Below are 25,277 nucleotides of genomic sequence, written 5' to 3'. Positions count from 1 at the left end.
GAGAAAATGACTACTTTATAACATAAAGCAGGAGGTAAAGCTTTTGTGTTGAGGCTGCCATAGTTTCTGAATTTCTACAGCCTCTGCAAGTGTTCTGATGAGAGTCACCGGTGGCTTGTTTTCCCCAACCACAAACTGGGGAAACCGTGGCTGAGGAAAGGAGGAAGGAGCAGGAGAATGAGTTCAGTGACCTCCCTACTCTGTTGCTCTCATTTTTGAAACTAGGAGAAAATGAAATATGGATGTGGAATTTCATATTCTTAAATAAGAGCCTTCCTAGTAGAAACAGGTTATCAATTATTTGAATTATTATTTCATACATACATATATACAGGCAATGGTGAGGTCCACCACAAACTGGAAAATGCGAGTTCCTCCTAAAGGCATTCAAACATTTTGTAAAACTCTGAATGCCAAACAAAACCTATTTGTAGTTGAATCTGACCTTCTGACTACAGTTTGCAATCCCTGTGGGCCCAAATTCTTGTTACCTCAGTTTCTTTTTCTAAAAATATGTATCATTTATTATATAAAATATATATTTATATTTCATGCAGGGGACAAATGTTGAATTTAAATGTCTCTTGTTTGTCAATCATACTTCAATAAAGCTGAAAAAAACCTCTGATGATAAATGAGTTGGCATCTGTCAAGTAGGCTCTTTGAAAAATGAAACTCAGGACTGGGAATCACCTAGTGATTGAAATACTAAGCCAGATAAAATGAGGAATTTACTTGCACTTCACTTACCTACCACTAATCCTCAATACACACATTGATATTAGGAATAATATCAGACACCTAGTGGATAGAACTTGGAGTTACGATTCACAACCTTCCTTCTATTCCAGAGCTGAGAGATACATCACAGTCACCCCAGTCACCGTGGTTTCCTAACACAGTGATGCTCGGGGCAGAAGGAGAGGGGGCCCCACGGCAGGTGTTAAGAATTGCTGATTTAGAACATAAGGACAGTATGTTGGCCCAAGCTGTGTTCGCTCTCATGCCAATTACTTGCCATATGAACTATAAACACATTCCATTTATATGGATGACGTGTACAATACACAGAATTCCCTGCTTGAGCTTCTTCAGGCTGTCACTTCATTGGCTCTGCCAAGTCCTTGCCCCAGGCTTGAGCAGAAACAGCTCACTTCTTAGTTTGGACAAACCACAGAGATAAAACAGTGGAGTACAGTGAACATAAAGGTTGAATGTTTTTAAAGACCAAGCATTCTAATTGAAGTAGAAAAACTTTATCTTTTATTTATTCAGATCACTGCAGCACCAAGTTATGATTGCTTTGATATTAAGAAATGAACTAGATTGGGTTTCCCTGGTGGCGCAGTGATTAAGAATCCGCCTGCCAATGCAGGGGACATGGGCTCAAGCCCTGGTCCGGGAAGATCCCACACGCCGTAGAGCAACTAAGTCCGTGCGCCACAACTATTGAGCCTGCACTCTAGAGCTCTGCAGCCACAACTACTGAGCCCAGGTGCCACAACTACTAAAGCCCGCATGCCTAGAGCCTGTCCCCTGCAACAAGAGAAGCCACCACAATGAGAAGCCCGTGCACCGCAATGAAGAGTAGCCCCCGCTTGCCGCAACTAGAGAAAGCCTGTGCGCAGCAACAAAGACCCAAAACAGCCAAAAAATTTTTTAATTTTTTTATTAATTTGTTGGGACTTCCCTGGCAGTCCAGTGGCTATGACTCCGTGCTCCCAATGCAGGGAACATGGGTTCGATCCCTGGTCAGGGAATTAAGATCCCGCATGCTAAGATCCCGCATGCCGCACAGCGTGGCCAAAATAAAAAAATAAAAATAAATTTTAAAAAATTTGTTGCATGATATTTCCATGTCAAGTTATTCTCCAGTGAAGACTCTAACTGTCAAAGATAAGGCATGCTTCTTGGGGACAAGTCAGATAAAACATTTAGTTTTGCTTCTCTCTCTCGTTGCATGAATCTCAACTTATCCATGCTGAGAACAGATGGCAAAAGAAATTGGCGCAGACTTCAGCTGAGGCAGTACCAACAGGATGGTCAGCAGGAAATACATTATTCTTAATTTCAACCTTTTCCTAGAAACAGTGCCTGGAATGTTATGGAGTAAAACTGGATGAGCAAGTGTAGGAAGATTTTATTTTTGGCAAGGTCTGAGTGCAAAGGAGAAAAACGAATTGACTAAAGAAACCTACTTAATTCTAGAAAAGCAATAATGTTGAGAATACCTCAAATTATTTTATATTTCAAAATTTTTCTATTTGGGGGGAAAGGCTATTGGTAATAAATATACAGCACTTTTAATTTTGGTATCAAATGTCTTTTTAGACTCAAAACCCAAAATAAACATGCCATTCTCACAACATGCTGAAAGGAGGAAGGTAATAATCATTTCTGAGGAAACAGCATATGTTATTAGAAAAAATTATTATTTTGTGTAACTTTTCTTGTTTTGATTTCACTGACTTAGGAAGCAATACTGTCATACTCTCCTAAGCTTCTAAGCAGTCTAATGCAAATTCCAGACTTTGCTTCTTAGAGGTTTAAAGTCTCTATTTTGTTTTTCTTTATTAAGGATATGAAGCCAATGAAGAGGCCCTCCCCAATCTCTCAGTATATTTTTATCTAATAAACTTTATGTTTTAGTGTTCTTGGATGGATTCATTTCTCTAGGCTTCAAAAGAATCAAACATCTTTACAGCATCCCTCAAGTGAATACGACTTTATTTCATCATAAAAAAATAATCCAATTTTAAAAGTTTAAGGCTGTCAGCAAGACACACCCTCAGTTTTTACATCCACATGCAATCAGCTCTGATTTATGATGCCAATACTTTGGCCACACATCACACCACCCTCTGCTCTCCTGGTTATTAGGCCTTTCAGTGAGAGGGCTGGATCAACTCTTCGGGCTAACATGACTAGCTCAGTCAGTTGGAACCAAATACTAAGTTGTGGTTCAATCTATTGGGTTGGCCAAAAAGGTCGTTCGGGTTTTTCCGGAAAAACCCGAACGACCTTTTTGGCCAACCCAATACATTAAGGGCCTGTCAGTCTCCTAAAAGCTCCATCCTGTGTCAGAAATCCAATGGCGTGTGAATGGCTGCATAAATCATCACCTTCATTTATCAGCCACCTCGTTTCCTGTTCTAGTCATCAGTTCAATTCAGGTAAGGGTTTATTTTCTATACCTTGCAGATCTAAATGATCTGAACCCAGCTTTCTGTGTAGGTGCATCAAGTAGCCAGCCCTTGCACAGCCCTCCTGCCTCACTTTATCAGTGTTTACAAAGAACTCAAATCTCTTTGCTTCCAAAGTAAATCAAGCTTCCTGTGAGAACAGAGGTCCCCAGTGCAAGGAGAGGCCAGAGGTCATCATCAGCTCTGACACACTATCACTTCTCACCAAATACGCCAGGGTGGAGTTTGTTTAGTGTCTGCCAGGACACAGATAAGGGTGTACAGCTGGCCCTCCTTCTGCTATCTCAGAATATGGCTCACAATGCCACGGAGCTCTCCTCTAGGTAACCAATTTATAGAATCTTTTAATAGTAAAAACAAACAAACAAAAAAACAGGTGAGGGGTTTAGGAAAGAGGACTATTTAAGCAGGTACCCCAACAAAGACAACTCTGGAGACTTTTAGATCTATCGACTATTCATAGTGACAAACTGATGGATACAAATGAATCTCATGCTTCAATACCTAGAAATTTCTAGAGAAAGGGGTAAAAGTGAAAGTTTTTTGTTTCGCTGCATCGCACAGCATGCGGAATCTTAGTTCCCCAACCAGAGATGGAAGCATGGAGTCTTAACCACTGGACCACCAGGGAAGTCCAAAATGTGAAAGTTTTTAATTCAGCAGGTTTAGTTGGTTTTTTCCCCGTTAAAGCTACAGATAGGGGCTTCCCTAGTGGCGCAGTGGTTAAGAATCCGCCTGCCAATGCAGGGGACATGGGTTCGAGCCGTGGTCCGGGAGAATCCCACATGCCGCGGAGCAACTAAGCCCGTGCACCACAACTACTGAGCCTGTGCTCTAGAGCCTGCGACTAAGCCCATGCGCCACAACTACTGAAGCCTGCGTGCCTAGAGCCCGTGCTCCGCAACGAGAGAAGCCACCACAATGAGAAGACAGTGTACCACAACAAAGGGTAGACCCCACTCACCGCAACTAGAGAAAGCCTGTGTGCAGCAACGAAAGACCCAATGCAGCCAAAAATAAATAAATAAAATAAATAAATTATTTTTTTAAAAGCTACAGATAAATCATGAAAGATCATGACAGAATACTTTTACATATTTTTTATGCTATATTGCCTGACTTATATTGTGCCAACTCACAAGAAAGATTTCATTATCAAGGCCATCATATATACTTACTCAGTAACACAGCTTAACAGAGAAGACACACTTACTGTGTTTAAGAGGCAAAAAGTCTAATCCAAGGTATGTCAGTCACTCATCTTCCCGTTCCTCAGTTTCCTAGCCTTTAAAACAAAGACAGAATGACCCATAGCTGGCTACCTTTCAGAAATGTGACTAAATAAGGTACATGTCTAATATGCCCATTCTCTATCATATATTGGTGCTTTAGTTCAATTTAACAAATATTCAGCAAACATACCACACTGTGGATAGTAAGTAGGCTGAGGGGCTCTCATTCACAAATGTACATGCAGTTATGGGGAAACTGAGAAATTTCCCACTAAGTAGGTTTTTGTTTTTTATTTTACAGAATGCCTAGCTCTTAAAATATATCAGGAAACTTAAAATATGTCATAGTTTCAATATGACTTAGAAATAAGAAAATCACCAATAAACATAAGACATCTGTTTAGTTTTGGCCACATGAGGTCCCTTAAAAAGAAAAAGAAAAAGAATAATCCAAAATAAGATCACTAGGTACAATCCTTGCCGGCCTAGGAATAATAGGAGGCTAGCAAGCCTATGGAAAAGCCTAAAAATCGTAGGGCTGGAACAGAAACATCCAACGAAAACACTTACTATGTTAGATGAATAAATTACTGTCACTCACTGAATATTAGACTACATAAAATAGGAAAAGCTTGTAAACAAGCTTTTGAGAGTAGATTTTACTTTGTAAAGTTGATGAGGATGATATTTTTGTTTTCTTGATGGTATAGAAATATATAGTTTCTATATGCACAGAAACTACACCTTATGATAAGGCTATATTCAAGCTGGTCTTTCACTTCTTGATTTCTTTCTGCTATTCACTTGCATCCATTCAAATAAATACGATAGGATAACAATGAGAAACTCTGATGAAAGGATAAGAGGAAATGGTAAAGATCATCCGACATCTCTGAGCTGCCAAACTATGATTTAAAGCAAGAATCCCCATCTATTCCCCGTTATCTCAAGGTAGGTTTATAAAATTCTCAAAACAAAATTCATTTAGATTCACTTTAATGGTAAGAAATACATTCAAAGTTCCAAAGCTTTTGAACTATGTTTTGAAATTTAAACAGGATGGGTTATGATCTAAGAAAGGGGGAGAAAAACTCACTCTTTCAGAACATTTAACATCTTGAAATCAAGACCCAAAAATCCTTCGACAGTTCCTTGCTAGAGAAACATAAACTACTAGCCAAAGTCTTTCCTTAATATCCAAGAACACAACTCGATAAATAAGAATCTAGGGATTTCCCTGATGGTCCAGTGGTTAAGAATCTGCCTTCTAATGCAGGGGGCGCAGGTTCGATCCCTGGTCAGGCAACTAAGATCCCACATGCCGTGGAGCAACTAAACCCATATGCTGCAACTACTGAGCTCACACGCTCTAGAGCCCACTTGCCACAACTACTGAGCCCGCGCACTGTAATGAAGAGCCTGCATGCCACACTGAAAGACCCTGCATGCTGCAACAAAGATCCCACGTGCTGCAACTGAGACCTGATGCAGCCAAATAAGTAAATAAATATTAAAAGAAAAAAAACGGAGGGACTTCCCTGGTGGCACAGTGGTTAAGAATCCGCCTGCCAAGGCAGGGGACACGTGTTCAAGCCCTGGTCCGGGAAGATCCCACATGCCGCGGAGCAACTAAGCCCATGCACCACAACTACTGAGCCTGCACTCTAGAGCCCGCGAGCCACAACTACTGAGCCTACGTGCCACAACTACTGAAGCCCGCGTGCCTAGAGTCCGTGCTCCACAACGAGAAGCCACTGCAATGAGAAGCCCGCACGCCGCAATGAAGAGTAGCCTATTATATATATTAGTCTATATTATAGACTATTTAGTGTTTATCAGCTCTCTCACAGAAGAACATATACCACTAAAAGAGTTCTAGTTTCTTATTTGTCTTTCATATTTTCCAAAATGTGGCTCTTCCTTGAGTTTCAACATGACTGCTGAACAGAGATAAATTTAGTTATTTTAAGAAACTACAACCAGATCTTTTCATGCATCAAAGCAAAATGCCAAAATAAATTCTAAACCTTGACTTTGAAAAGTTAGGCTAAAAGAAACATTCATTTCCTATCCCCCTAAGATCTACCTGCTTGCTAATGACATTATAGAACTATAACCTTTAAAATGTGAAGGGTAATTTTAATCTCATCAGCCAAATTTGCCAAAATGTAATATGTGCTCGACAGGATTAATAATACTGGTTCTTCTTCTGAAGTTCTTCAGCCTGACTCCTAAAAGAAACAGAAAGAGAGGAAAACCTGGATGTGTTATTCAAATGCTCCTACTAAAACCAGGGAGTGACACTTCAAATCTCAAATTGTTTTAAGTCATCACTTCAAAACTACTCTCAAACATGGTATATGCTGGTTATTTCAGATCCTAGCTCAGTCTCAAGCACCACTGACATTAAGAATTTGAGGCACTTCCCTGGTAGTCCAGTGGTTAAAAATCCACCTTCCAATGCAGGGTTCAATCCCTGGTCAGGGCAACTAAGCCCACGTACCGCAACTAGAAAGAAGCCCATGCGCCACAATGAAGAGCCCACTTGCCGCAATGAAAGATCCCACATGCCACAACTAAGACCCGAGGCAGCCCAATAAATAAATTAATTAATTAATTAAAATAATTTTTTAAATAAATCTTTAAAAAAAGAATTTGATTTTAAAAAAAGAATGAAATTTTGCCATTTGCAGCAACATGGATGGACTTGGAGGGTATTATGCTAAGTGAACTAAGTCAGACAGAGAAAGACAAATACCGTATGATATCACTTATATGTGGAATCTAAAAAAATACAACAAACTAATGAATATAACAAAACAGAAGCAGACACACAGATATAGAGGACAAACTGTGGTTCCCAGTGGGGAAGGGGAAGGGGCAAAATAGGGGTAGGGGATTAGTAGGTACAAACTATTATGTATAAAATAAGCTACAAGGGTATACTGTACAATATGGGGAATATAGCCAATATTTTGTAAATATAAATGGACTATAACCTTTAAAAATTGTGAATCACTATATTGTACACCTGTATAAAATACTGTACATCAACTATACTTCAATTTAAAACAATTAAAAATTAATTTTTTTAAGACATGAAATAACCAAAAAGTAAGCCTTGTCCAAATAAAAACGAGGCTCAAAACGAAAATATGTGATATGCCCTACAGACCAAATATTTATTCTACATTTAAATCAGCATAAGATTAAGGATGTTCCAAATAGGATTTTTTTTTTTTTTTTTTTTTTCCTGCGGTACGCGGGCCTCTCACTGTTGTGGCCTCTCCCGTTGCGGAGCACAGGCTCCGGACGCGCAGGCTCAGCGGCCATGGCCCACGGGCCCAGCCGCTCCACGGCATGCGGGATCCTCCCGGACCGGGGCATGAACCCGTGTCCCCTGCATCGGCATGCGGACTCTCAACCACTGCGCCACCAGGGAAGCCCAAATAGGATTTTTTTAATGTGTCATTCCATTCCATTATATGGATAAAGATTTGTCCTATTACATTATGTGTATGGTATCATATGGAGGTGGATGGTATTGCCAAGCAAAAAGCAATCCTTTCAGGTTTCTTAACATTCAAATAGTTTTTTAAATTTGCCAAAATGAAGTTGCATAAATCAAAGGGATTCATTTCTAAGGATTATTGGTTACAAACAGAATTTTTAAAGGGGTGACATTTGAGGAGAGTCACTTAGCTCAGTCACTGACCTTTCTTTATCCTTAAATAGGGAGTGGCAGTTTCACGATCTTGAGTAATACGAAAAATGTCCCTCAAACCTGTAAACCACAGTAAGCTAAGAGCCTTTGATAGTCTATATTTACTGTGTCATATGTAAGTTTAACTACAATTTAACTCAATTAAAAAATCAGGACGAGACTAATTTCAAAAAGTAGCCAAGGATTGCTAAAAATATAAGGGCTATTATATGTGGTATTAAATTGCTTCAAAATGGGAATGCCAAAAAATATTACAACTATGTACTTTCCAAAAGCTGAATGACATGAGAAAACTGACAGAAGCCCCAGTGCTTCTCACTAGATCTTTTCCTTCCCTTATCCAAGGAGATAATATTGATATATGCATACTGCATAATGATGTACTCAAATATTTATGGATATGACTAGCTACCAAAGAGTTTAAGTTCCTTCACCCTTGCTGAGCTAAGGGTTTAGTAGCACATTAAATGTTATAAAGTATCTCCAAGAATCAGTGCAAATATATATTACAGTTCTACTGTGTATAAATCTCTCTTCAAAGCATAGGCTAAGTTTAAAAAGGAAAAAACCGAGTGGCTTGTATTTGAAAACAAGCAGTGTCGATTTTAATCACCCCATTTCTGTAATGTTTCATTTATCTACTACTCAGATCTCTAGCTTCCTCACCCAAAATAAATGCAAACTTTTAAGAAACAAGGAAGCTATTAGTTTTTGAGAGCGTACTATATGCCAAACATTGTGTTAGATATTCTATATCAGTGCTTCTTAAACTGTCTTGGGTGGAGGATTGGTTTTTCCCAATCCATTGTAGAACAAAAGTTTTGTAAAATACAATAAAATCAATTAGCACCTCCAAAAAAGTGAAAAAAGACACAAAATTCAAGTCCCAAGTTTTATTACGTTCAACAGATATAAAACTAGTCTAGCAATCTGTTATGAAGTTTCTAAGTGCTTACTCTCAATTTCTGTACTTACCTTTTTGTTACGGATGAAAGTTCATGGTATGTGGCCTACACTTAGAGTAGCATTGCTCTATATACAACCTATTTAATTTTCCAAAGTCTCCTAACTCTTAGTAAATGACCACAATAGGCTAAAGGAACTCAGTGTCTTCTGAAAAAAAAGCTGTATTAAATAATCTCAAGATCCTTTTCAGCCCCACAAATTCTATGATTCTGAATGCTGAAGATGTGATGTGACCAGCAAATAAACGACCTAATGACAGCCACTTCTGTCACCTCAGTGGAGTGACTAAAAGAGGACAGGCAATAAGAAGAGGGAAGAATAAGCTCAGAGAAAAGGAATAAGAATTTAACTGGGAGGCAGATACCGAAAGTGAGGAGATGTAGCCGAGTAAGAGGAATAAACAGCAACTACCACAGCTTTTATTTGGGAGCATTCAGGGTGGGGTGCAACTCTCCTACAAACAAATCAGTTTCTATAAACTGGACGTAGTAATAATTAAATCTAAGTCATGAAAAAAAAGATTAAAATATAACCAAGAAATGGAAGTTTTGACAGGTGATCAAAAGTTGGCTAGATATGTGTGTCAATGCCGAAGCCTAAAGGCTTAACCACTGGGCTCGCCCTCTGTGTCAACACATGCCCTAAAGACTCCTGCATTTAGAAGTCCCAGATCTGTCACTGACTCAATATACCACCCTTCTTTAAATCCAATATTCTGTACGGTCCCACATATTAACATTCATTCTAAAAGCAACAGGCAAAGAAAGAGCCATAAAATATAGTACTTTATACACATTTAAAAACCAGTCCTGTGCAAGATAAATATATAGTTGCTTATCATGTAAGTGACTGTTTGACTCTAGTAGCAGGAAGGGTGACATTTTAGCACCAAACAGAACTACTTAGAGAAAGGTGAATCTGTAGATCAGAATTTGGGGAGAACCGTTCTAGTTCTGGGTAACGCTGTATGTCCCAATTATGTGGAATTACCACACAGTCTTGCAACCAGAGAACCTTTGAACTAAAAAGTCCTGTCTCCTTTGCCACGGGTGGTACTCAAAGTACGGTTTCTATCTGTACTCTCTGGAACTGTGCTACACATATGTAACTGTTCGTATCTGTTTGAAATGATTCATTGTTTCAGTTGTTTCAAAGTTTTCCCACTGGTCTGCTATCAGAGTTAAAGCCACCCTTGGTAATATGGCTATTTTTGTTTTCTAATATGTTAAGTTTCTAAGTTTTTCATACTCTAATATTCTCAGAAGTACCACCTCTATCACCTTTGTGGATTGTTGCCCTATGGAAGCTAATTTCATCCAAAGGGAAGAACAACGGCCCTGAAGAAGGGAGCCCTTGGGACCCGCCAGCCTGACCTGTGATGAACACCAGGAGGCCAAGACGGCTGTAGTGGAGTGAAGGGAAGGAGGGTGGGTGTAGTGGGAGCTGAAGTCCAGAGATATCTGCTATGCATCAGCTTCTATGTGCATTAAATACCTCTGGGGGGAACCACTCTCTCCTGCAGAAGTAGAGTTTTCCCTGAACTCCCTTTTGAACCTTAAGAATTTTGAACCATGTGTTGCTTTTCTAAAATTTTTAATAAAGCACCTAATGAATCCACAGACTTCACATGTAATTTATGTATTACTTACATGATCAGAAATATGAACTTGATTATGCATATAAAAATGTACAATTAAACAGTGAAACAATCCTATCAATTTATACAGTTATGGCACAGTTCTGAAGTTTCTCATTCTAACTTATGGTAAATAAACCTAGATGGTCATACATGTGTGTCGTAGCATACTTAAAGAGAAGAATCTCACTATTTATAAAACCACTTCCCTAATTTTAAAAACTTTTCAACAGAATTGACTAAATATCCGACAATAGAGGAATGGGTAAATAAATCATTGAACATCCATATAATGAAATACCATGCAGACTTTAATATCTATGCAGGTATTTAAAATTATATTCTCTGGTACATGAGACAGAAGTGTAAGTGTACACGCATAGAAAAAAGTCTGAAGGGAAACACATTAAAATATAAACTAAACTCATCTCTAGGTGGTAATATTATTTTCTTCTTTATACTGTTTTTACATTTTGCAAATTTTCTAAAATTCTAACATTTTAATTTTTAAAATTTTAAGCATTTTGTAATGTTTTAAATTATGACTACAAGCCTTATTATGCTAATCAGTAACTAGATTATGCTAAATCCTATAACTTTTGTGACAGTTCAGTCCTTAAGACACTGCCACTCAATAAAAGCTGGTAAATGGACACAGCTGACTGAAAGCCCTGAAAAAAAAAATCTCTACATGAAAATGTTCCAAATATACACAACAGTGCTCAAGTTCACTACCTAACTGTAGAACAACTAAGTTAAACAAAAATTCATTCCAATTCATTAAGATTTTTCGAATGATGAGCAAAACCAGGTATTTTCAATTGACTCCCTCTAATCTAGCGGTTTTCAGAAATCTCTTGGGAATCCATCATTCTCTACGCAAAATTCATTATGCTCTACACAAAATCAAAGGTCTTAACCCCATATTATCCACATTCAAGCATTAACAACATTTACGACAACTGTTGGGATGTGTTCTCTCTTCGTATCTAAAATGCAAAGCATAACTGCAATTATTAAAATTCCTAAAGTCTCACCTTTAGTTCACCAAAAATAACTATCTATTCTTATTCTCTATTAATGAATTTTTCCTCACCTATGTCCTCAACTTATGATATTATTCATTAAATCACACTCTTTCACACATTTTAAATGCCCCTTTTAACATTCAGTTCAATCAATATCCAAAGTTGGAGCTCCTACTATATTAGTAGGTACTCAACATACAATATGAAATGGCTGTTCTCAAAGAGCTTATAATATAGTAAGGGTGATCAAGATGCAAATAAATAACTTTAATATATATAAGGCAGTGCTATGGAGATACAGAAGAGAGTATGACTGCTGCTAACTGTAGGCATCATGAAAATTTCATTGAGGAGTGGCATTTGATCTGCCACATGAAGGATAAAGGGTAGTGTTCCAAAGGTGGAGATGGGGTACCCCAGGGCAATGGAACCCCTTAAACCAAGGTTGTAGGAGTAAATGTGGTGAGTTTGTAAAACATGGGGAAAGGTGGGGGGGGTGGGCAAGGATTAATGATATAAGACTAGAAAGGTAGATGGAGCCAAAGCATAGCTACGTTGAATTATTATCTTATTTTGCAGGAAATGGGAAGCCACTGAAGATTTGAGCAAGAAAGTAACATAACTGCTTTAGGAAGATTACTCTGGCAGCCACGTGTAGATTGGGCTGCGTAGTTCTTATTTAAAATAGCTGCCATTAACTACTGTCTCAGAGACAATAGGTTGTTAAGATCAAGTGCAACCTAAAGCAGAGGTATAGTGGAAAATCACTCAAGAAATGAAAGAGTCCTAATTATATGACCTTGTACAAATCATTTTGCTTCTCTAAGCCTTTTTTTCTAAAATAATAAATATCTCCTCTACTGCCTCATGGAGCCACTGAAAAGATGAAATGAAAATAGTATATATGGAAGCCCCTGGAAGGCTTGCTGGTCATAAGGTCTCTGTCACAAATACTCAGTTCTGCATTGTAGCATGAAGGCAGATAATATGTAAATGAATGTACTGGTTATGTTCCAATTAAACTTTATTTACAAAAACAGACAGCTGGATATGACCATGAGGACCATAGCTTGCTGCCCTCCGTATACAGAAGCACTGGCCAACAGAAATAGGTGAAACACATATGGAAATAGGTGAAACACATATGGAAATTAATATTTTCCAGTAGCCACATTTAAAAAGGTAAAAAGAAATAGATGAAATTAATTTTAGTATATTTTAATTTAAATAACATATTTAACCCATCATATCCAAAATATTACCATTTCAACATTTAATCCATTTAAATATTATTAGGGATATATTTTACATCCTTTTTGTGTGAAGTCTTCAAAATCTGATGTGTCTTTTACACTTTCAGCACACTTCACTTCTGACGAGCCACATTTCGAGGGCTCAACAGCCACATGTGGGTAGTAGCTACCCACTGGACAGCACAGTTCTTGTGGCTACTTAAGTAAAACTGCTAAACTTTGACAATTCAAGCATAAAATAACAATTTGAACAATAAATGAAACCAAAATCACATAACAGTACTCTATGGAGAAGATGAAAGCAAAATGAATTTCGAACGTGAAAAATAATGTTCTCCTGGGATACCAACTGTTACTGCTTGAGGCCACCTGTTTAAAACGGTTCATTATTAGCAGTATAAGATACCAATATAAAGTATGTTGATGAATTTTCATTCCCATAGTTTCAGTTGACCAGACAAGGGGGAAAAAACCAAAATATTTGGTGAACAAAAAATTGTTCTATTTCAAAAGAACTGTTTGTCACTTTTTAGCAAGTATTTAATTTTCTTAAGAAAAATAGTTTCCTGGTTAATGATACCACATTTAGCAAATGGGCAAAGATCAGATTACCCAAGAAAATTATTATTCGCTAATAGCTTACAGTTAGTAGATAATGGGAAAAACTGTAGAAGAATAACATATTCTACCACAGAAGGAATTTTCCAAAATGTGGTTCACTTTTCTTTCAAACAATTGCAAACTATGCTAGTCGTCAGCAAACTTCGACCAAAAAAGGGAGAGATGCTGGCAGAAAGAGAGTCTATCTCAGGGGCCTCTAACCTTCACAAGTTTGGTGATGCTTACCAACCCTTCTCCAGTTACATTTTTAAATGCATAAAACAAAATACACAGAATTATAAGAAACCAATTACAGTACACTAAAATACAGGTACCAAAATACTTTAAGAAACAAATTTGTGATATCAACATAGGAACTTCACTATTAGTACATTGAATAACAAGATCTAATACTTGCCATAATTTCTAAGTGGTGGTGAGATGAGCATAAACAGTATTTCAAGATATGTTCAACAAATGTAATATGATATGAAAATATCTATGATTTCTACTGGTTACAAGGTCACAGGTACTGCCAATACTACTAGAGTTTGTTGACTACATTCATAATAGAAGGAAATGCTGCATTCTAGCTAAAGGTATGTGTAAATAAACATATAATTTTTCCCATCCAAGTTCACAGACCGCCCTGAATTCTATTCAGGTTCAGAATCCCTGACGGAAAGCAAACTTTTATTATAAGCTCATCCAAAAAAATTCTCCCTCCAAAGTTCCCCAAATGTATTTTTACCTTTCCACCACCCATTTTGCTCCTTTCTAGATTAAACAAACCAGTAAGTTGTCTTTCAACCACACCACAACTGGATGATCAGGAAGGAATCAGTATCAAGAAATAAAGAAGGTAATTATTCTATTATAGGCCACTGTTTTGATGAAAATATGTTGATAGATTCTCCTTTAACATTCTTAATGATTCTATTTCAGGAGTAAGAAAAGCAAATATATCAATAGAAATAGGAGGTCCAGATTTTCTAGTCTGTCCTGTAAATAGCTGTATCTTTTATATGAGACTTGGTTCATTTGAAATCAGTAAAGCAAACCACAGAGCTCAAAGAAAATACAGTAAACACAGAAAAGATCCATTACAAATACAAGCTGAATGTTAATATTTTGTTTGGTATAAAACCACTACTTGAACCACACATCTGTAGTTATTAGTGTTGCTAAACCTACAATTTGCATAAAATAGTTTGTAAATTATGTATCTCTTTGTTGTTAATCTAAAATTGCTACACGTTGTGCTCTGACCTGGTAATTCAGCCGACTGCAGGTTTCAGTGGAAACACCAGGGATTCAAGTTGTGTCCACTTCAAAGTGTCCCATCATGGAACATTAATTATTCTACAACTATGCTTAATAGCACTTCATAAACTCAAAGCTCCACACAAATATTCAACATTATTGGGAGGGGAATTATAACAGCACTATAAAAATCCTTTTTAATTATAAACTGCCAATAATAACAGGTTGCAAGAACACACTTTTTTGTTGTTATTGTTGCTTTTAATTTTTTTTTTAATTTTCATTTATTTATTTATTTTTGACTGTGTTGGGTTTTCGCTGCTGCGTGTGGGCTTTCTCTAGTTGCAGCAAGCGGGGGGCTACTCTTCGTTGCGGTGTGCAGGCTTCTCATTGCAGTGGCTTCTCTTGTTGCGGAGCTTGGGCTCTAGGTGAGTGGGTTTCAGTAGTTGTGGCTCGCGGGCTCTAGAGCGCAGGTTCAGCAGTTGTGGCTCACGGGCTTAGTTGCTCCGCGGCATGTGGGATCTTCCTGGACCAGGGCTTGAACCCGTGTCCCCTGCATTGGTAGGCAGATTCTTAACCACTGCGCCACCAGGGAAGTCCCTGCTTTTAAATTTTTAAAAAAATTTTTTATTGAAGTATAGTTGATTGAAACCCACTTTAATAATTACCACAAATTTGTAATTTACCAAACTTTATCAAGAAAATAACACTGCAAAAAAGAAAAAGAAGAAAATGACACTCCAAACACTAAAAATCTTTTGGGTTTATTTATAATAATATATATAAATGTGAATTTAAGAAGGAAATAGTAAAAAAATTAGTTAATATGGCTATTTCTGGATAATGCAATCAAAGGATATTTCTTTTCTCTTTTACACCTTTAGTGCTTTCTCCATTTTCTACAACATCCATGTGTTACTTCTTTATAATCAAAAAAGTTCTGACAGCATAAAAATATAATGAACTGGGCTTCCCTGGTGGCACAGTGGTTGAGAGTCCGCCTGCCGATGCAGGGGACACGGGTTCGTGCCCCAATCCAGGAAGATCCCACATGCTGCGGAGCAGCTGGGCCCGTGAGCCACGGCCGCTGAGCCTGTGCGTCTGGAGCCTGTGCTCCACAACGGGAGAGGCCACAACAGTGAGAGGCCCGCGTACCGCAAAAAAATATATATATATATAATGAACTATCAATTATTTTCTATATAGGTCAGAAAAACATAGAATTACTCCTTATACTGGCATATAAGAGAGAAAATTTTAAGACAATCTGAGTCCAGATAGTCTGCCTAACAAATGCTATGCACTCTGAACACACTTCAGGGGCCAGTGCATCTCTTCCCAGGGTGGGCAGCTCCCTGGCTCTGCTGGCCTCTGGCAGCATCCCCAGACCATCAGAATACAAAGTTGTTGTTGTCTCCTGCCTATATATGGACATAGTCTGTATTAACTGGATTACTGACTAACATGAGTACATGCCAGGAGGCGAAGGCGATCAAGCCACAAGAGAAGTCCTCTGAAGTGAAGTGATAACAGCCAGGCAGCAATAACAGAAAACCCTGGCTTCTTTCAGCTGAGCATGATTTGGCATGCAGGTCCAGGTACCCAACTGTATCTATTGGACTGATCTTTTGGAGTGAAAGCCATTGACTTAAGCAAATGATAAATTTAAGCAAATCCATAAGTTCTAAAATGGTCTCTATGAGGGTGTGAGGGAAAGAGGTCCTATCAAGCACTGTTACTTGGGAGCATGAATTGGTGTAAGCCACTGTGGAGAGCAATTTGGCAGTGTCTCTTCAAATGTAAAATGGTCACCTATGACTCAGCAATTCTACTTCTCAGTATCTGCTCTAGAGAAATACTCCCACATATGCACAAACAGGCATGCAAGGATGTGCACTGAAGGACCATTTTTAATAGTGAAAAACTGAATTTCAAACAACAAAAATAACCATCGTGGTAAGCTGAATAATAACCACCACCCCCCCTTGCCAAGATGTCCACATCCTAATCCCTGGAACCTGTGAATGTGACCTTAGATGGCAAAAGGGACTTTGCAGATGTGATGAAATTAAGGATCCTGAGATGCGGAGATTACCCTGGATTATCCGGGTGGGCTCTAAATGTAATCACAAGGGTCCTTGTAAAAGGCATGCAAGAGGAATCAGTGAGAGGAGAAAATGACATGATGACAGATCAGAGACGAGGGTGATATACTTTAAAGGTTCGAGGAAGGAGCCACAAGCCAAGGAATACAGGTGGCCACTAGAAGCTGTGAAAGAGGCAAGGGAATGCATTCTCCCCTAGAGCCTCCGGAAGGAACCAGATCTGCCAACACCTGACTTTAACCCAATGTGACTCATTTAGGACTTCTGATCTCCAGAAATGTAAGAGAATAAGTTTGTGTTGTGTTAAGCCACTAAGTTTGTAATAGTGTGTTAGCATTGCAACAGGAAACTAACACACTCATCAGTAGGAGAATGGCTAAATAAGCTATGGTATTTCCGGAGTCTTGTACAGCACTTAAAAAATTGCAATAGATCTATATGTGGAGACGTAGAAAAATCAAAACATATCATTGAATCTAAGAAGCAAGTTATAGAATGATATGTCTAGCATCAAATCTTTTTTTTTTTTTTTGATGTGGACCATTTTTAAAGTCTTAATTGAATCTGTTACAATATGACTTCTGTTTTATGTTTTGTTTTTTTGGCCGCAAGGCATGTGGGATCCTAGCTCCCCAACCAGAGACTGAACCCACACCCCCTGCATTGGAAGGCAAAGTCTCAACCACTGGACCACCAGGGAAGTCCCTAGAATCAAATCTATTTCGCAAAAAAGAAAAAATAATAAAAAGTGTTATGTACACACACACACACACACACCCCCCACACCACACACATAAACATACACATTCAACAATGGTCTTGAAGAATATACCAAAAAAATTTATCATTGATTTAACCAGGGTGGGGAGTAGATGGAAACAGGACTAGTGATGGTAGTCAAAAGGAACTTCAGTTTAACCTGCATTTTTTTATAAGAATGTATTTATGTATTGGTTTTTAAAGAACTTAATGAATACATAAAAATGTTAACAATGCAGCATCAAAGTAATAGTGATACAATTTCTGCAGTCTTCTCTCCTTCTGAAGTAATTATGCATTTGTCCCATAGTTGATCACCTGCTGTTATTTACATTTGTCTACAACTATTGACTAAACATCTTGCAAAGCAGACTACACTCCTTGTGTTCACCCCACCATCACCACTGTAAAACAAGCCAGAAAGAGGGGTGGAGGGAGGAGAAAGCATGGGGCACCTTCAGGAACTGACAGTCCTTTCATAATTATCACCACAGGTACCTTATATGACTTAGGAAAGAACAGGTGCATGACAATCCCCCCAGTAGCCCTGGCCAACAGGTGGTATTTTATGGCAGCCAATATGGAAGCCAAGAAGACAGATAATAATCAAAACTGATTTATTTAGCAAGACCCTAGGCATACAATTGGAGGAAAACTGAAATGAAGACTATTATCTCATCTGCCAGCCAGATTCCAAACAAACTGGGAAGGAAGAAAATTCCAAAGGGATCACACCAAAAAAGCACTATCTCCACTATTCACTACTAGGAAAAAAAATTTGTTGATGGGATAGTTTTGCTTTCATATACACTGGGCAGCTAACTGAATATACATAAAATAACTTCTCAGCAACACAGCACCTTCCAAAGAGAGTTCATACACTGTAAGTACATAATCACAACCATCCTTAACTAATCCTTACGTTAACCCTATTATTATCCCCCTCTTACAGATGACTAGGCAGTCTAACAATGGTTTTGAAGCCTCGACCCTGGGCTGGAATCAGACAGATCTATTTCAGCCTCAGCTTTACTAGTAACCGTATGACCTTCATCAACTTCACTTCTGTGCCATGGCTTCCTTATTTGTAAAATAAAGATGACAATAGTACCAACCTCATGAAGTTGCAGTGAGGATTAAATGAGATAACGGGTGGGAAGTGCTTAGCACAGAGCCTGGCATGCAATATGCTGACACTGTTGTCCTCGTGGTGGTAGAGGTGGTGACAATGATGACAAAGAAGTTGCAGTGGAAGAAACCAGGGATTATTAAAGGTAATTGAACTTGCCCAAGGTCACAGGCAGAGCTAGAGTTTCAATCCCAGTCTGACTCTTTAAACCTGACTTTAACCTCTAGGCAATACTGCCTCCCACAGTCTTCAAATACTTCGTCCTAACTTTACAGCTAGCCAGTCATACCTGAGAACTTTTTTTTTCCTTTTTTTTTTTTTATTGAAGAATAGTTGATTTACCATGTTGTGCTAATTTCTGCTGGACAGCAGAGTGACTCAGTTATAAACATATATACATTCTTTTTTTATATTCTTTCACCTGAGAAATTTTGAGCCATTTGCTGAGGTCACAGAACACTGTACCAAGATTCAGCGACTCTTACTCTAGTGCTCATTAATTACCTGATAATTAATTCTGTTAGTGAACAGAGGCAGTTTATTCATTTATTCATTAACTCTTCCAAATCTAGAATTTGGAATTCTCTAGAAGTACCTAAACACTTTCCAAAGAATTCTGACCAAAGGATAAACAGGTGGTAGTATCCTCCTAGGAGAACAGATCAACATTTATGAATTTAAATATCACCTCAAAGCTTTCACTTAAGTGTAACATAAGTATTCAAAGCCTTGACTATTTAAGCTGATCACCTCCAAACCCAAAGGTTCCTTCCCTTACATGATTAAAAACAAAAAACAAACCCAAAGACCTATTGAGCCTTTTTCACATCAGTAAAGCATTCTGGGCTTCTGCGGGTTTTGTTTTACTGAACTATAACTGGCATACAATAAACTACACATATTTAAAGTGTACAATTTCAGGAGTTTCAACGTATGTATACATACAACATGAAACCATCACCACAATCAAAATAGGGAACATTGCCATCACCCCAAAAGTTTCCTCATGCACCTCTGTAATCCTTTCTCCCAACCCTTCCTGCCTGCCTTCATCCCCAGGCAGCCACTGGCAAGGCCCTACTTGATCTGCAGACCTGGCCTCCATCTCCTATCACTCACTCTCCTTTCCCCCTTTGCTTACTGGGCTCAGAGCCCCACACTAAGGATGCTAAGGATGCTTCCCTCTCAGGGACTTGGCTCTTGCTGTCCTCCGTCTGGGATGTGCTCCCCCCAGTAGCCATATGGTACACTCTCATTTCTTTCAGGTCTCAAATGCCATCCTGGTCTTTCCTTTCCAGTCCACTGTATGTAAAACAGAGCCCTTCCCCACACCATTACTCTCCATCCCTCTTAGCCAGCTATACGTTTCTCCATAGCACTTATCATTTGACATATTATTCACATGTCCTATATTTGACAATTTGTTATCGTCTATGGAAAGCAGATGCTTTCCATAACTACAGATTAGTTTACACTTCCTAGAACATCATATAAATGGAATCTTACAGTATGCACTCTTGTATGACTGGGTTCTTCCACTCAGCATAAATCCAAGTTGTCAGTATCAACAACTCATTCATTTCTATTGCTTAGTATTCCATTATACGGATGTACCGCACCTGTTTATCCATTCACTTGTTGATGGACATTTTGATTATTTCCAGTTTTTGGCAAACACAGATAAAGCTTCCATGAACATACATGTTCAAGTCTTTGAATGGGGCGGGTGGTGGGGGGTCCTTATAAACAAACACAATGAAAGATGAGAAACACTAACGAAAATGCTTGGGTTCAAAATTAATCTAAACTACGGAGTAAAAAATATCTTGGCCACCTTGAGCAAGTCAATTAGCTTCTCTATCAACATCCAGATGTATGACGCCCGTCCCCACCTGGAATTTGTAAAGAAAAATGAGACAGGAAGCTGAATTCTTTTGGAACTTCCAGAAAGAAACTAATGCTTTTTTCTTGTAAATTACCTTAATTTTAAAAAGACTAATAGTCTATGAAATGTAATGCAAAATTCAATAATATTTGTCATTTTTGAGCTATTGCTTTTTTATTTCTCTTGAATTTATATTTATTTCAACACTTAAAAACTAATTTCCTGCATGCTTTCACTTTTTGCCAAAAACATAAAATTATACACAGATAGCTATTTCAAAGGCCAAGAAAGAGCTTCACTCTGCATCTTTAATCTGCTCAAGTAGATTCAAAGTCCTTACCTACAAGGCCCTACTTGATCTGCAGACCTGGCCTCCATCTCCTATCACTCACTCTCCTTTCCCCCTTTGCTTACTGGGCTCAGAGCTCCACACTAAGGATGCTAAGGTTGCTTCCCTCTCAGGGACTTGGCTCTTGCTGTCCTCTGTCTGGGATGTGCTCCCCCCTGTAGCCATATGGTACACTCTCATTTCTTTCAGGTGTCAAATGCCATCCTGGTCTTTCCTTTCCGGTCCACTGTATGTAAAACAGACCCTTCCCCACACCATTACTCTCCATCCCTCTTACCCAGCTATACTTTTCTCCATAGCACTTATCATCTGACATATTATTCACATGTCCTATATTTGACAATTTGTTATCGTCTATATCCCCCACTAAAAAAAAAGCTTTTTTAAGAACAAGGATTTTATTTTATCCCCTGCTATGTCCCCAACACCCACGACAGTGGGCTCAGCTCACCTCTGAATTCCACAAACACTTGTTAATGAATTTGTTGATTAAACACTATTGACTGAAAGACAAACAAAAAAACCTTCCCTTTGAAATTCACTGAGAAGAAAATTTTTAATTCCAATCCTCTGCTATTGCTTAAATTAAAATGCTAAGTTAACGCTGATCTACCTCTTAGGATGGGTTCTTTTTTCGGATTCACATTTATCTTTGAGCAGCACTTACATAGCGAAAAGAACACTGGAATTCAAAGCCAGGAAAGCCAGGGTCTAGTCACTTGTCCTGCCATAACTAGCTATGCTACCAAGCCAAAACCTCTCCTGATCTCAGATAACTTCTCTCTAAAATGAGGGAAACAAGTATCTCTAAGGTTCCTCCTTGCTCTAAAATTCTGAGACTCTATTGCAGCTAGTGCAGTCTTACGTGTTAAGGTTGCCAATCATAAATTAGTCACCTCAGTTTGAGTCTCATCTTTCTTAATCCAAAATTGTTAACTGAAAGATTCTATATAACTATAAAATCCTGTAAAAATTGGTCACTTTCACCCAGATGTCCAGTGGAAGGAGAGGCTTGGAAGAGCCTCACAGGGGTAGTAGCATTTCAAAAGTTAGTTTTTAAAAAGTTGATGAACCTCTAATCTTCCTCAGATGTAAAAAGAGTAAGTCACTAGAAAGGAAATAAAGATACCTGTTTATTACCCTATCTTTACCCAGTTATTAAACTTAAAACAATTACAAATATGAGTATCATACATGCATGAAGGTAGTGGAATATTATGATTAGGAGCAGATATGTTTGAGGCCAAACAGACCTGGGTTAAAGTCCAGGCTCTCTTCTCCAACTATGTGTGATCTTGAGCAAGTTGCATACCTGCTCTGTACTTTACTTGCCTTACCTGTACATGGGTACAATATTTACAACTGTTACAACAGGTAACAATATTTAGCTACCAGGATCCCTCCCCACTCTTTTTTAAACCAGGATCCCTTGGAGAATTTAGTAAAACAATGCCTGACACATAGGATACACTTACTCAATATTATTATCATTAAATATGCAAAACACAAACCTAACAGCCACAAAAACATTCTTAGCTATTTCTCCTGATACTATGTTGCCTGTATAACATATGGAAAGAAATGAAAAAAGTTCTGACTACATTCAGAAATGTTTATCACCCGTATACATATTGGTTTCTGAGAGGTCAGACCATAAAAATTTTTTTTAAGTTTTTAAAAAATCTTCCAGGCCAGAGAGATTCTTTCTATTAAATCATTCATCTGTGGAAATACCTGACAACTACTCAGTACATTTGTACAGTAAACATCTTAGGAAAGCCAGCTTAACAGCTCAGGTATTTTTAACTAATCCTACACTTTTTAATAATAAATAAATTACATACGTATAGAAATTTTGGATCTGTGAACTTTGTCTCTAAGGAACAAAGAGCATCTGCCTTCCTCATTTCACATACAAGAGAACCAATTATATCAAAAGATTCCACCATCATAGCATAATGCCCCTTGAGTTTTTAAGCATATAAGACACTCAGACACACCTTGCTTTTTATAGAAAAGGCCCAAATGAGACATAATAAAACTATGATTCCATGTTCAGAATTCCCTATCAATTTGCACATGCCTTATTTTTTGGTGGCCAGACTGTAAAATAAGTCATTAAGAGTTCACAATGGGAATGCCGCAGCCGCAACTTCAACTTCAAATCCAGACACAAAAATACAGAGGAACGTATTCGCATCTCAGACACGTCCAAATGTCTCCGCCAACGGGATCCCATCACTGCCGTTTCCAGAAACACATAGAAATGGGTTTTAATCCATTTCTATAAATGTTCGTTGTGCTGAAAGCCAAAGTGCCCGCAAAACCGCATAACACAAAAGATTCCTCGCATTCCGTTTATAGCCAGTAGACAAGCCATCCTCTCTGCGCCCTACCCCAGAGAGTCCTCCTTGCGACAACAAGAATTTCGTGACACCCCATGCTACCTACACATCAAAATGTCACCCCACAAAGTGGAGGGGGAGCAGTGCCTCGATGAACCGATCCTGCCAGTACTGCCACCCCTGGGCAAACACGAAACCAAGAGAAGTCGGTGGAAAGTTCCCATCCATCCAGCATATTTGGTTTCCTTCTGCCCCCAAACCCAGCGGCACAATTGCTGAGATTTGCTTTTGCACCTGCCACGGCTCCTAAGCCTGGGCTTCTCCGCGACCCCCGAGCTCATAAAAAGGCCTTGCGGCCTAAAACGCCCGTGACCCTTGCGGATAGCGCACCGAGGGCCGCTGTAGCATCCCCCTCGCTGTCCACACTGCCCGCTTCCCTGACAAAGGCCCCGTGTCAATCCGAGGCACGACACGGAGTAGTTGCTGGATTGCCCATCGCGGACCGGCAGCTGCCACTACCTTCTCCCGAGAAAAACAAACAAAACACACACGCGCACATACACACACACACGCACAGCACTAGGGAATGACGAGGTGGGGGGGGTGTAGAGCGTTAAAATTAAAATGTCCCCAAAGCTAAGCAGCCTGGGTGTGCCCTGTAAGTGCGTCCAAGGGGTCCGTGGGGGAAGGGAGACCGGGCCCGGGAGGCGGCGGCGGCTCCTCCGGGGCTTCAAGGCCGTGCCGGGTGATGGTCTAATAAAATGTTGGTAGTCGGAACGTTCAAAATGAACCCACAAATGAAATCCCCGGCGGGGATTGAGGCCCCGAGGAGGGAGGGAGGCGGGTGGTCTGCAGACTCGCGGCGCGGCCCGCACCTGCCTGCCCGGCGCCCACACACACCTGCTGGGGCAGCCTTCGTGGGCCTCGGGGTCGGGGTGAAGCGGAGATGAGAGGGCCCGACCCCGGGAATGCGGCGCGGGTGGGCTAATCTGATGGCGGAGGCCGGGGGCAGCCTCGCTCACCTCCAAGTCGGTGTCGGCGGCCTCCGGGGCCCCGAGAATCTCGCTGGGCAGCTCGGCCAGGTCGGTGACCCGGATCAGCCCGTCGTGCAGGAAGATGGTCTCCTCCTTCACCGAGAGCCACTGCGCCGAGTCCGCGGCCGCCGCCGCCGCAGCCGCCGCGGCCGCCGACGAGCCCATGGCCCCGGCTGAGGGGTTGGCGGTGAGGAGCAGCCGCCCGGCCAGGGGAGACGCGAGCAGTAGCCGCCGCGATCACCAATCCATGGCAGCAGCCGCCGCGCCCGCCTGCAGCACCCCGCTCGCCGCCTCGCCCGTGGAGCTCCGCCCTAGGAGGTCCGAGCCGCCATCCTCCCACCCCTGGCCCCGGAGACCCTGGCCCCGCCGCCACCGCCGCCGCCGCCGCCGCCGCCGCCCTGAGGAGCAAGATCCGCCTCTGCCTCTCGGCAGCCAACTGTCAGTGAGACGCCATGTTGGGGGCGGAGCTCCCGGCATGCCCCGCGGAGCGGACAATACTGGTCCCGCCCACCCGTTTGGCCCCGCCCTCCTCCCCGCAGACCGGGGGCAGCCGGGTCAGCAGGACCTTCTCCGCCTCGCCTGCCACTGCATCTTACCCTTAGAGTGACCTCCCACGCCCCTTGCTATTCGAGGGCGCCCTGGGTCTGCAGTGCACCAAGAGAAGGGGGCACCGCCTCCCCTCCTCCCACTTGCTCAGGTGTGCACTCCTCTCTCTTCGGCCAGAGCCCCCACCCTGGGCCCCCGGGCAGAGCCTGGAGGTTCACTT

At 40.2% G+C, this 25,277-nt stretch overlaps 1 protein-coding gene across 7 annotated transcripts in view; it reads right to left on the bottom strand.

Moving 5' to 3' along the window:
- HECTD4 (HECT domain E3 ubiquitin protein ligase 4) overlaps nucleotides 1-24,884 on the bottom strand; it is a 190,892-nt gene extending 166,008 nt beyond the window's left edge. For 4 of the 7 annotated variants that reach the window (XM_033837008.2, XM_033837011.2, XM_033837010.2 and 1 more), the window contains exon 1: nucleotides 24,500-24,878. In XM_033837008.2, the coding sequence (XP_033692899.1) occupies nucleotides 24,500-24,676 (177 nt within the window). In that variant the 5' untranslated portion in view covers nucleotides 24,677-24,878. Of the gene's footprint in view, nucleotides 1-24,499 lie in introns of all 7 variants that reach the window. The other 3 variants (XM_033837009.2, XM_033837014.2, XM_033837017.2) reach the window with 2 other exon arrangements.
- Nucleotides 24,885-25,277: the final 393 nt, after the last annotated feature.

This window comes from Tursiops truncatus, chromosome 13, assembly GCF_011762595.2.
Source record: "Tursiops truncatus isolate mTurTru1 chromosome 13, mTurTru1.mat.Y, whole genome shotgun sequence".
NCBI classification, from domain to species: domain Eukaryota; kingdom Metazoa; phylum Chordata; class Mammalia; order Artiodactyla; family Delphinidae; genus Tursiops; species Tursiops truncatus.
The sequence above is the reverse complement of the archived record's forward strand: the minus strand, read 5'-3'. Positions and strand labels throughout refer to the sequence as shown.